Source organism: Drosophila nasuta, chromosome 2L (genome assembly GCF_023558535.2).
Source record: "Drosophila nasuta strain 15112-1781.00 chromosome 2L, ASM2355853v1, whole genome shotgun sequence".
Lineage (NCBI taxonomy): Eukaryota > Metazoa > Arthropoda > Insecta > Diptera > Drosophilidae > Drosophila > Drosophila nasuta.
In genome coordinates, this window is record NC_083455.1 from 11,857,896 (window position 1) to 11,872,040 (window position 14,145).

The 14,145-nt window shown below is 36.9% G+C and overlaps 1 protein-coding gene across 2 annotated transcripts; it reads left to right on the forward strand.

Moving 5' to 3' along the window:
* Positions 1-9,172: 9,172 nt before the first annotated feature.
* On the forward strand, positions 9,173-11,106 carry LOC132798411 (ribokinase). Of its 2 annotated transcripts, XM_060810263.1 has the most exons (3): positions 9,173-9,267; positions 9,332-9,537; positions 9,588-11,106. In XM_060810263.1, the coding sequence occupies exons 2-3, from the start codon at positions 9,413-9,415 to the stop codon at positions 11,008-11,010; spliced, it is 1,548 nt and encodes a 515-aa protein (XP_060666246.1). In that variant the 5' UTR covers positions 9,173-9,267; positions 9,332-9,412; the 3' UTR covers positions 11,011-11,106. The 2 variants fall into 2 exon arrangements, with proteins under 2 accessions (XP_060666246.1, XP_060666245.1); XM_060810262.1 differs by lacking the exon at positions 9,173-9,267 and having other exon boundaries at positions 9,289-9,537.
* The last annotated feature ends 3,039 nt before the right edge of the window (positions 11,107-14,145 follow it).

Here is a 14,145-nt window from a genome sequence, read left to right on the forward strand (position 1 = left end):
GCTCCATTAATTGCCCTAATAAACTAGACCTGGCTCTTCAAATTAGTTTAATCAAGTATTGTAATACAATTTGTCGGCACAATGGGCGCTAAACAATGGCATTTAATAACGACTGTCGAAGGTTTGAATGCGCTTATAACTAGCAGATACTCTAAGTGAGATATTTTAAATAATCCTCTTTTAGAATATTCGGAAAATAATTAGGTTTTTAAGACAAAGATAATATAGGATTTCATAACCATATTAATCAATTTTATAGATAGATAATTATGTAGAAATTATTATTATTAGTCGCAATAATGTGCGCTAAGCAATAGCATCTAATAACAATTGTCAAAGGCTTGAATGCGTTTATAACAAGACAGATTTTAAAAAATCCTCTTTTAAAATATTCAGAAATTAATTAAGTTCGCTTTGGCTGGGATTTCTTAAACCTTTTAATTAGTTTCATAGACAGATTATGATCTCAAAATTATGCATTTAATAATAACAATAGAATTTGTTGACACAATGGACGCACAATCTAATATCAACAATCGAAGGCTCCACACAAGGCTTTAAATAATCCTCTTTTCGAATATTCCGAAATTAATTAGCTTTTTAAGACACTTTAGCTGTAACCCATTTAATCACTTTAACAAATAATGATCTAGATATTATGCATTGAATTCAGTAGCATGTTCCTAGTTCATGAATCGTTCATTCACAGGGTATTTAAAACTAAATACCAAATCTAATCTATAATTAAATCGTATAAACTGTCGCTAACATTTAAGCGAACACATTAATATTAATAGCTAATATTTTGGGTACCTTTTATATTGCCTAATTAAATTTCCACTTAAAATACGACGCAATGCGTTCTATTTTTTCCAGTATAAATTTAAACAAAAGCAGCGCAAGATAAATGGCAAAAAATGTGAGCAGCCGCAAAACAATTAATCAGAGCATGGCTGGGTGTAGTAAATGGGAGAAACAAGGGATTGGGAGTACTTTGGGAAGCAAACAATTTGCATAAATTAAATAAACTAAAAACGCTGTAAACATAATTAGAAATATGATACTCTCTCTCGCTTCAGCCCTCGTTGTCCGTCTCTTTCTTGCGTGCATAGAACATTCAATTGATTTATGCGAATTGCGAAACCGCAAAACAAAATGCAAATTTGTCAAACAATCGACAACAAATACAACAACAACAACAACGACAACAGGCAAAAACCACAACAAGTGCAGCAAAAAAAAAAAAATAAAATATGTGTAGTAAGTAAATAAATTAATGGGGAGTAAACGCATGTATTACAACTTTATGGACAATAATAAATAAATACTAGTACAACTTATGTGCATGTTATGTTTGTCAAGTTCTATCATGTTGCATGAAGCACATCACTTCTCCCTCTTTACATCTCCTTCTCTTTCGTTTGTGTTGACTAAATGCGACCAAGTGCAAAACCAAATCAACCAAAAATTACGTTATAAATATTAATTTCATTCAATTATTTTTTCTACTGTTTTCGTTGTCCATTTTTTTTTTTTTCATTTATTTTTATATGGAGTATTATAGTTGTTTACTGCGGCAGTTTAGCATGCCAAATTATTTACGAGCATTCAATTATGCACATATTTCGCTTTGGCATACATAATTTCGATAGTTGTTTGATTTCGATAGCCAATTGTTCGTAATAAAATAGATACCTGATAGTTGTTTCAACTACTAAATAAAATTCAAAGTTAATATTAGTCCGCCACTTATATTAAATAAAATCATATACATTCAATATATAGAGAACAAACTAAAGTGGGCGTGACAAGTATTTAAAATAAACTTTATCTCTGTGCAAACGTAGCAAGTGCTGTAGTAAAATAATTATTGCTCTAAGATTATGTGCTTCATATGGACGGACATGGCAAGTATATACATAAATACTTTATAGAATCGAAGATGACTCCTTCTTCCTGTTACATACATTTCCCTATAATTAACATTATCAACACAAAGTAGTCACAAAAGAAGTATGAATTTAGTTTGGCCTTAACACATTCACCTCTTAAGCAAATTGCTAATATCTAATAAAAGCTAATATAAATATAAATATTGATTACATTTAATACTAATTTATTTTACTCGAATAACTCATAATTCAATAAATATTAAAATAATAAATATAAATTTGAGTATTGGGTATTTAAAATTTATTTATTACAAGAAAACTAGCAGCAAAAAGTATTTTCTTTGTTTATTGACGGTTCTAATAAAAAATAAATCATTTAACTTTCTCTTTCCCAACGCGTTCTTCCGCATCTGAATTGAAATTCAGTTCACAAGCTGGTCTCTAATAAATAAAAGCCGTCACTCACCCGCGTTTTCAAGGCTTTTAATTTATAACAAGTGAATCGAGTCCACAAAGAAAATTATGCAAATTTATGTATTGCACATTTTTCATATTTTCATTCTTTTTTCAAATCTTGCTGTTGGACATTTTGAAGTCACAAGGTTACGTTATTTTTTTTCTTTTTATTTTATAATTTCTTTGTGGTTGCCACATACATTTCGAGTGCCCCATTTGGTGGCAGGCAAATATTAATTTCATAAATGTTGCGTGTATTTTAATGAGAAATGAGAACACTCGAAATTAATAACACAAAGCGCACATTTAATGCAAATTGCAGCCCCGAGACCGAAACTGTAGCTCTGCCATTTTGCTGTGCCTCAGGGGCAAAGCACAAAGTGGAAGCGGAGTCTGGGGCAGAGAGAAGAGTCGTGTACTGTCAACTCATTGGCCAGCGGAGCATCGAGCCAGCGCAGAGAACCTCAATTTCTGAGGCGTGTGTGCAGTAATTATGAGGGCATTATGTTGAATCCACAATCGTTATTGCATGGACATGCTGGGACAAGGATGCTGTCCTTCCATGGAGTTGTTGCTGCTGCTCCTTGCGGCGCTTAGCATTCCCAACATTTGCGTTATGCATGAACTGAGAACATGTAGACAGAGACTGCCCCCTCTCAGCATCTCCCTTTATCCGCTCGCTGTGTTCAGGATGTGGCAAGTGGCAGCAGGAGATGAGTGTGGTTGGTCCTGGGCTCCCTTTTTGGGGGGCAGTTGTCTGCTGTGTCTAAATTGCGACAACATTATTTAATTGAAACTAATTTGCCATTTTGTGGGCGCCATCAAAATATTTAATGCTGCTCGCATACAACCGAGCTGGAGCTGGGGCTGGGGGGCGTGGCAACAAACTGGAACAGCTGCTGAGCTGCTTGTCGTCGTCTGGTCAGCTTTTGCGGCTAATGTGGGTCAGCAGCAGTCTGCTGCCATTGAGTACTCAAAGCATTCTTGCTTAGCGACTTTAAGCAGTGCCCCAAAAAAATGTGGCAACATGTGGCAAGTGGAACATGATTGCTCATATGCTTGGGGCAAATAAGTAGAGTGCAAATTAAAGTAACATTTCCTCCCCACCTGTAAAGCTCTGCCATATTTTTCACCTTGTAGAAATTGCGCGCACGAAGAAAAAATTAAGCGCTTTATGGCATGCATGCAACTCGTGCAACGGTGGGTGGTTAGGCGAAAGGGGGGAATGAGAGGTAGCCACTGACACTGGAGTACAGCACATGCTCTGTTTACTTTTACGATTTTTCCCCAAAGAAGAAAAAACTAAAAAGGAACTGCATATAATACAGAGCAGAAGTGTGGCAGCTGCACTCATTGTTGACTAGCAGTAAAGGCTAGATTAAAGCCAACTGAAAAGCCAACCGAATATCCAACTTAACTATACTCGAAAAACTTCTAACTTTTATTCATCATATTACTATATATTATACCAAATAAAGAATAAGTTTTCCACTGAAATTAATAAAATAAATGCGTAAAAGATATATTGAAAATTAGTTTAGTTAAGTAATGCCAATTTATAAAGTCACGATGATCGCAAAAAGTAAAAAATTACATCATTTAAAAATAATCGCGAATAATGCCAAAAATTTAGCATAAAAGTACTAAGTATAATTGAAAATATAAATATACACAAATATAAAAAAAATTATGAATTCAAAATTGAATCTTAATATACAATAAAAACCGAGAAACAGAAATTTTTTTTTTATTAATTTACACATGCTTTCTATTTTTTAGTTTACAATATATAATATAATATCCCCTAATAATATAATTATTGTTGTCATCTTGATTACGCTCCATAAAAAATAGTACTTAAAATGTCTAGAAAAAATGGAACAATTGTCCTTAAAACCTTTAAACACGAATCCTTTAATTAAATAATTCTATTTGCATACATTTTAAGTTGATATCAAAAAAGTCAATAATGCCACAAAAAATAATATTTTGAATAAAATATATAGAAAAAATGCTGATTGAACAACGCCCCAAATAAAAAAGTATTTCTTTTTTCCACGAGTCTTTGAAAAATCCGAAGCAAAAAGCTAAATTACAAAGTTTTTTTAATTACCAAATTAAGCAATTCAAATTTCAAAATATTGGAAAAGCTGTGTCGAAAACCCGCTAAATTGGCAGTACTGACAGTAACAGAGCAGCACACCCACACTACTTACACGCATACACAAACACACCTAACACACACACACACATGGTGAACGACACCACCAGCTGCAGGCGTGGCAGAAAGTGAGCAAAACGCACGTGACGCTCATCAATTTGGCGCACTTTGCCTTCGCCGTTGTGTTTTTAATGCGCTCTGCCAACGACAACGATGAGAATGAGGATGAGCATGAGAATGTGGATGAGCATGTGGATGAGACAGAGCTTCAGGACAACGACAACGACAACGATGATGATGATAATCATGATGATGAGGAGACTACAACTGCCAGTGGATATTCGTTTACTGTTGCTGCACACGAACCTGAACCTGACTCTGAACCTGGCTGACTGCATCGTTCCGCACATGCTGTGCACGTCCAGCTCCTTACGCCCATACCCTACCCATCCCCATACAATGTCACGATTTTGCATATTAATTGCATTAAGTTATAGCCACCGACGGCAGCAAGCGGTGCGTCGCCTGGCGCCACATGTGCCTCATAGTCTCTCTCATAGTTTCTCTCTCTCTCTCATGGCTCCCACCTTCCACCCACACTCACACACATAAGGTTGGCTTGCGAAGTTCAGTGATAATTTCAGCTTGGTAAATCCACTTTGCTACACATGTTTGAGGCTTAGTTGTTGCCGTGTGCTTAACTGCCATTCGAACTGGGCGCCATCCTCCTCCTCGTCCTCCTCTTCTGGCTCTTGCTGTTGCTCGTACAGACTGTAAGTTCATATTTATATTATGTTTAACTAACGCACAAACATTTTGTCTGCTCGCCCACTTGAAATTTATTTATAAACACACAAATTCCAATAGATACAATGAAATGCGATACGCGAACGCATGTTAAGCAGACATCCACACATACAAACATTCATATACAGAAATACTTATCCCATGTGGAAATATTTGAAAATGTTTGCCGATCATTTCGCTATTTTTAACCTGCCAACAAAATATATGAAATATACTTATTCGAACACCCGGTACTACGTTGGTTAGCAGGGTATTATAGCTTTATGCCAACAGGAAATTTGTGTAACAGCTTAATGTATATATGTATAATATATGTATTCTTTCAGCCTTTACAGCTGTATGAACACCTAGTTAATAGACTTAAGAAATAAAACTTAGAAGTGACAAATTTTCCTTTGCTATAGGAAAAACTTGGCTATCATCCAAAAAACAACTTTATAAAAAAATTCAAATACATCTTCAAGCGATCAACTTTTTCGATTCGAAGTAATGAACAAGAGTTGTGAATTGTATTTTTTTGTTATCCGGCTGTGTTGTCTATTAACTATAACATTTTTCCTTTGAGTATAAATTGTAGTATATACATTTTTATACCTTTGCATGATTTTAGTATTGTTTTATTATTTTTAAACCACTGAGAACTATTTAAATTCAAACGTACTTCCAAGATTCCCAAAAAACTTTATACAAAATATATTTAGTTTCAGCTGTTCAACAAATTATTATTCATTACTTACAATACATTAATATATTTTGTTTCTTGTTTCGTAAAGTATAAGTTTTAGTACAAAATAAGTATTATATTTGAACCTCTTCCTACATCTCCAGAAAAGTCTCCACTTAAAGCTATTTAGTTTCAACTGTTTAACTAATTATTATTCAATACTCGATTTCAGCTTACTCCAGGGACAAGTTATCTGTTATCTTTTTTTAAATTAAAAAAAATTCGCGGAAATTTAAACAATATAATAACAATTTTAAAATAACATTATTATTTTATGTATTCGACACAATATTAAACTAAAAATAAATCCTTACTATTTAGTATTGTTAGTAGCACAACGTTTTACCGCCTCTTTGTTAATGAAAACTTAAAAATAATTGCACTTAAATACAGTTTACACACTGCACATTGCAGATTTTTATTGCTCTGTGGATTTTCATGATGTTTCGCCAGATTTCGCTCCATACTTCTTTACATTCCATATGATTGTTTATATACTATTGAATGCAAGGAAGCATGGAACTCACAAAGGCTATTTAAAAACCATTACCATTACCATAACATGCATCACATATTGTTGTTGTTATACTCCCTCTTAAATTGTTGTTGTCTGCTCTGTTCTGTTATGTTCTCTGCTGATTCACACATAAATAATGACAATGGCAAATGTAATTGCATCACAAAAAGTTGCCAAACTGTTGGCAAACCAAATGTTCCTAGTTGTCGCCTTTTTTGTCGACTGCTGGACGACAATTCTTAGCCCAAAGCTATCAGAACAAGAGTGTTTGCATTTATGGTCCTTGCATTGTTTTTGTTCATTTTATTATTTAGAACTAAATCCTTTGGATCCTCCTTTTGCATCTTGCAACCGCCATGACTCCGACTTTGCTTGTGGCTTGCAAAATTTTCCTGTTTTGCGTTGAATTTTCCGCTGGCCGTGTTGCGAGAGGGGGGGGACTCGGTGAGGTGAGTTGAGGTTTAATACTTTTTGCCGTGCGTTTTTATAGTCCAACTGCAATAAAGCAATTTTTAAGCGCACTGAAGTGTGTTTATATGTGACTGTGCGGCTGTTGAAGGGGGCGTGAAAGGGAAGCCAGGGGGCGGAAGTAGGGAACGCTGCCCTTCGTCGTGTATCTGCTTTTGTTTTTGTGTGTATTTCTTTTATTTCTCTTTATTTTTTTTGCATCTTTCACGCGCCTGCACAAAAAATTCATAAACTTTTTTGCTGCTGCTTTTTGTTGTGTTGCTCGACTTGCAGTTGCCACTACGAATGTGTGTATGTGTGTGTGTATGTGTTTGGGGCACGAAGTGGCGCCCGCAATAAAATTGCGCCCTTTTTGTTGTTGTAGTTGATGTTGTTGTTGCTCTTGTTGTTTTTCGACTTTGTTTTTTATGCGCATATTTTGCACCACATGGCCAAAGCCCGAACACCGAACACCGCGCATCGCTGCCCGCCTCCCCCCTCAAACACGCCATGGCCAGGGCTTTAGTTTTGCGCTTAAACGATTTTTTCCTTTACATTTCGAGTTTTTTGTGTGTATTTTTGATATAAGTCTTTTTTCTGGTCACATTCCGCACGCGAAATATGCGCTCAGCAAAACAAAATCCGCGACTGCAATTTCGATTTAGGAACACAACTCAAAGTCGAACTTAAAACCGATATTCACATATTCGAGATTCGAACAAAACTGTCAAAAAGACATTTGCAAATGGAAACTGAAGCTGAGCTGAGCTGCTGAGTCACAACTTAACGGCGCGCACTGACAAATGCGACTGTCATCTAAGCGCATTGTAAACAGACGTTTATATAGGTGCCTAAAATTAAATTCGAGGACCCACATGAAGCGTCGCAGTCGACCCGATCCGCTTTGCAGGTCAAGTCGCGGCCAAGCCAGGCACAATTACAACTACAATTACAACTACAACTGCCACCATGTGGTGCATCATCGCTGTAGTTTTTACCTACTTGAAGCACATTGTGGCAATACCCACGCGGACTGCAAATGCATCGCGAGTTCTCGAGTTTGAGTTCGAGTTCGACTTTGACTCTGAGTTGCAGCAGGATGTGGCACATGGATGCAATCTGCAGTCGCTGCAGGCGTTTTCCCATGTCCCCGTTGCCGCCTTAAGTGTACCAAAAGGCAGACAAACTCTGCCATGTGGTGTGCGTTCTTCTGTTTTACAACAAATAAACAGCACAGCAAGGAATGTCAAATGTTAATCATATGTGTTACAGCCCTCTCAATCCCAAAAACCGTTCGTCGCAACGGATATCAAATTGCATTCGCAATTTACACGCTTAGCACTAATTGCGACTACTTCAAGTCAAAGTTGTAAAATCTCTTAAAATATTGAATATTCGTTCTATACGTAGAAAATGTCCCCGAGATTGTCTGAAAGTATTGACAAATATTTCTGAGAAACTCTTTTATAATTTCTTTTTTTACAAATTTAATAATTTCCTACGAGTTAAATTTTAGTAAGTTATACATTTGTGATTTGTGTTCAATACTTTGCAAATGTTTACAAATATTTCTGAGAAACTATTTAAAATTTAAGTTCAGAAATATTTAATAATATCCTTTGAAACTCTTCATATAATTTTGATAATTTAATAAAGTTGAATACGCATGTAATTGGCTAAAAATATCTACAAGTATTTATGAGAAACTATTTGAATTTTTTTTTGTTAAATATATCACAAAAAAAATTATATGATTTAAATTTAATCATTTAATAAATTTTAGTATTTGTTTATTACATAGAAAATGTAACGTCCGCAAATATCTACAAATATATTTGAGAAATATTTTAAAATTTTAGTTCAGACAAATTTAATAATTTCCTATGAAACCTTTGATATCATTTCGATACGTTTAATTAATTAGAATATTTATTTTATATATAGAAATTGGCTGAAAATATCGACAAGTATTTCTGAAAAGCCATCTAAAATTTTCTATAAAATATTTTGAGATAAATTTGGTAACTTAATGGCAAACTAAATTTATAAACGATTTCTCATTTGGTTTAAATTTTTGAAGACATTCTTTAATTTATTTATTATATTTGAGACAAGTGATCTCAAGTCTTGCTTCAACTCTAAGAATATAGAAGCTGAGGAACAACAAAAGTCATTTTCATCTTTGGCAAGCAGCTCTAATTAATATTTAAATTGACAAGAAAATCAAATTGAAAATGAAATAAATTAAGTCAATTTAGGATCGGTAAGTTGTCAGTTGTTTAAAATTTTTAAAAGTATTAAATTCAAAAATGCAATCTGTTTTAAAGCTGACCAAGATCAGGTATCACAACACCGTTGTGAGTTTCAGGTCTTGGTGGTTGAGATTCAAATCGAGTGCTTTACACCAAATGTCGAGAACTAAGAGAGGAGCACATCACCAACCACAGACAACGGAGCAGCCGCCTCCGCCGCCGAAGGACAATGGCCCCATTGAAGTGTTGGTCTTTGGATCCATCAACATGGACTACATAACGTGAGTAAAGACTTGAGAGTTGATTTCATTTGCATGTTAAGCGATCGCAGTTATCTCAATGAGCTGCCCAAGCCGGGTGAAACACTCCAAGCCATGTACAGAGAGCAATGCTTTGGCGGCAAGGGGGCAAATCAATGTATGGCAGCTGCCAAATTGGGGGCCAACTGCGCTTTGATTGCCAAACTCGGACAGGATGATTTGGGCAGCATTTACTACGAGTACTTGCAACAAATGGGCATCAACACAGATTATGTAGAGCAACTGGAGGGCGTAGAGACGGGCATTGCCCAGATCAACGTGGATGACAATGCGGAGAACACAATCGTCGTGCTGCCCGGTGCTAATCAAAGGCTCAACAGTAAGGATGTCTCCGCGGCCAAGAAGCTGTTTAAGACGGCCAAAGTGTTGCTCTGTCAGCTGGAAACGAATCACAAAGCTGTGCTCTGTGCTCTGAAACTATTCAAAGGAGTTTCCATACTAAATGCAGCGCCTGCCATGAAGGATATGCCACCCGAACTGATCCAGGCAGCCAACATATTGTGTGTCAACGAGGTGGAGGCAGCCCAACTCACCGATCGCGAGGACATCAAGACGTTGCAGGATGCCAAAGCGGCAGCTGGCGAGTTGTTAGAGAAAGGTGCTCAAAGTGTCATTATAACGATGGGTGCTTTGGGTGCTGTGCATTTATCTCAAAGTGATCCGAAGTATTGCATTCATTGTCCGGCGGCACCGGTGCGCTACTTGGCGGACACTTCGGGGGCTGGAGATGCTTTTCTGGGCAGCCTGGCCTATCACATTCTTCGCTTTCCCAACCTAAATCCCGAGAGTCACATTTATGCGGCGAATATTTGTGCTGCCTACTCGGTTGGGCATCGTGGCACTCAGCCCAGTTTTCCCGGTTCGGAAATCGCACAAGATGATTTGTGTCATATTTATCCGAATTTTTGTGTGATTCCTGAAGAAACCGAAGAGGAGGCGGCGCTAAGGAAGAAACAAGAAGCAGAGACCGCAAAGGCAAAGGAAACCGAAGCGGTTGCCAAGCCAGAAGCTGCGCCTGCTCCAGTTGTTGCTGCCACTCCAGAACCAGAGCCAACTCCAGCTCCAGTGGCTGTGGCAGAGGAGCCACCAACAGCTGCCGCTCCAGTTCCCGCTCCTGCACTCGTTCCCACTCCCAATCCCATTCTTGCTGCCACCCCAGAGCAAGCGCCAATGCGCGGCTCAATCGCAACACCTCGCACCTCAAGCAATCAAACAGCGCAACCCAAACGTGTCTCACTGGATACACGAGAAGTGGCAGCAACTATGCCAGCAGCACGTGTTGCACAACGTGCCACAGAAGTGGCAGCAGCGATGGTCTCATCTCAAGCCACACAGCGGACCAAAGAGGTGACAGCTCATGAGGTGCCCGGACGCATAATGCACAAGCCTCGTAAGGTGCAAGTTCAAAAGAGACCGATCCCAAATCGTAAATGAGTCGCTGAAACATAATCATTTGGCAAAAGTATTTGGCAAATTAAATTTGTAAATCTTTTCGATTTTATCTGTCAATAAATAGACGCATAATTAAAACGACCATTTTATTGAAATGCGTCTGTCTGTGTGAATGTTTCACAATTAACGTTTTCCAGGCCCAATTTCGAATTTTCAAATGAAACTTAATCGAATTGTAATGAAAATTGTCAACGTGTTGTCAGCGCTGCGTGTTGACAAAAGGCAAAGTTGGCAAACGAGCAAAAAATGGCTTCACAATTGTGCATTTTAATTAGCAATTTGTGTGCTGTGTGAACTGTGATCATGATCAAATGAATACGCTGTAAAGGAAACAGGAATACAACAGATCAACTATCACTAGAAGACAAAAATATGAACAAATATTCACAAGTATATCTGAATTCCTTACAAGTAACTTTGAATCATGGAAATAAAGTTCGAAAGCAAAGAAACAAAAAAAAAGGATAAAAGTAGAGGCAGAAAAATTATTTATTTTTGACATATCAAATTCCAAAACACTTTTAACTTTGTTTCGATAAATGTTATTTGTATTTAAAATATCCTTTATTCGTATTATCCTTTGAAGGATAATTATCCTTATCCTAATAAAAGATATGTCATATGTAGTTCCACTACAAGGTATCTTTTAGTCTATCAAGCGCATTTATAAAACGCTCATTGCGTTTAATGTGCTTTTTTAATGCACTACGCATAAGTTATATGCTCTTTCATTAAATTATAATATCTGTATAATCGAAATGCATGAAAACTGGCAGTAAAATCGCAACATGGAAAGGGAGACTTGTGAAAAGAATATTAATAGCATTGAATTACAAAGCAAGAGATGATGCTCTGTGGTAGGGCGAGAATTCTACGGCTTGGGCCATGTAACTAATTATTTAAATGCTATTATAGCCATTAATGTGTCCATATTTTAATTGAAATTAATTAACGAGCTGTGCGCCAAATGGTTTGGTTAATGTTAACAATGCTGATAAGGCTTTTCGCATCTTCCCTATACATGGCATAAAGTTAAAACAAGGTCAACAATTAATGAGGATTTTGAAATATTTAAACAGAAAAATTAATGTCACTTGAGCTTATATAACTGATGAAAAAATACTTTCAGTTTCAGTATCAAATAAAAAAAATAAATGTGACTAGAATTTATATAATTCTGTCGGGGAACTTTCACTAAGTCACCTCCACTCAACCCGTAGCTATATTCATATATACATGAGTGTATTATATATATAGCATAAGCCGTTATATAGCTGAAGTATTTCCTATACATTTCCGCAACAAACACGAAAATAGCGATGAGCCAAGTGGGCTCCGCATTATTCACCATATGCATGCCACAGCTCTTCATATAGTATAGTCTTTCTCTTTATCCCTCTCACTCACACACACACACACTCACACACAACATATATGTATATGCATATATGCTGGCGATTTCTGTGCTGTTTTTCTGTTGTATTTATAGCAGTTTGCGGCATTCTCCATAAATAGCAACAGACGAGTTTGAAAGTGCACACCACCAAAAACTATAGCTGAACTTTTCTCAGCATTTTTATCAAGTTATTTCCATCGTTTCTCCGAATTTCCACATTGAACCGCACACTGACGCGTTTGCAATAAATTTCGGCAATGTTTTTTTTTTAAATGTACTTTTGCCTTTAATATTTATATTTTCATTTAAATTGTTTGTTGAATTTTTTCCAAATTTTTCATTTTTTTGTATCACAGAGATTGTTTTCAGTTTTATATTGCTCCTTTTTTTAGTTGTTTTTTATTGTATCAGATTGTCTTTGCTTTGCGTTGGTATTTATTATATAGTATAAACAAAGCGGCGAGCCCAGACCGAAATCGGGCGATCTGCACAGCTCGAGAACAGAATCGGTAATGCACTAAAGGATGCAAAAAATATTCTCAAATTAATTCTTGGGCTGTTTGGCGGCTGTCGAGGCGAGTCGCGATGCCCCCGGTTATAACTGTACCGGCGCTGCCCGACCGACCGAGCGAACGAACTCTATCCCAAAAAGATCCACAGAATCAAACGAAAAGAACATCTCCGCCTCCCTTCAGCCTGCCTGAGCAGAACTTTCATTTCGTACATAAACATATATGTATACATATATATATTTATTTCGTACATATTTATAGCTTTGTCTCGTCTTCTTGTCTTGCTATATACACAGATCTGTGTGTGTTGGGATATGTATATAAAGAGCATATAGCTAAAATCGGCCGCCCAAAATATACCAAAGACTTCGACGTTGTCGTCGTCGGGCTTTTGCCTCCACACTTTGCCGCAAATGATCCTCTTACGCAGGCGCATTCCACACACACACACACACACGCACATACACAGTCATAAGTAGCAACGTCTATACTTAGCCGTATATACGGAAGATCGGGCGATCGTCGAACTGTTTTAGCTGCTTCGATTCGGCCGCTTCTTCGTGCCAATGCAAACAGCATTCGTGCTATAAAAATAACATCCAGAAACACACACACACAAAACTATGTGAGAGTCTGTCTAGCCCCAAAGACGATCTAACATTACGATCACCAAACAGATCGGAGAGTTTCTGTTTCTGTTTCGGTTTCGGTTTTTTGGCAATCGAATCGAAATTGCCATATAACTGAAAACCGGCAGCAGCAGGCGGCATCAGTTTGCCATTTCGATTTGCCGATTTTCCATTTTCCGTTTTCCAAATTGTCTATAGCTCTTTTCTTTTGAGGGTTGACATATTTTTGGAAATGTCAAAATACGTTAGAATTGCTTAATTACTTTTTCTCTGCTCACAACACACATTTGGCACTGCTCCAATTTTGGCGATCGGTTTATCCCGATTTCTGTTTGGTATCGGTTCTATATACATACATATTTGTTGTTTATTGGAAAATGTGTTTTGGCCAGCCGACCAGATCGATTTCAGGCATGTAACGATCAATTTGCTCTCATGTAAAACAAGCTCAGCAACAAGGAATATTAAAGTGTGAACATCATACGTATATTTCCGTATTTATATTTGTGCTCTCTTGATTCGACATTAGCGTGGGCAATCGTCGCATTGCTCGTTTCGCATTTTCAATTTGGACTAGGCC

What these genes read in the sequence shown, in the direction of transcription:
- LOC132798411 (XM_060810262.1), top strand. Translation starts at nt 9,314, where the DNA reads ATGCAATCTGTTTTAAAGCTGACCAAGATCAGGTATCACAACACCGTT. An exon ending in ATCAACATGGACTACATAAC is followed by an intron (nt 9,538 to 9,587) that starts GTGAGTAAAGAC and finishes AAGCGATCGCAG; the next exon opens with TTATCTCAATGAGCTGCCCA.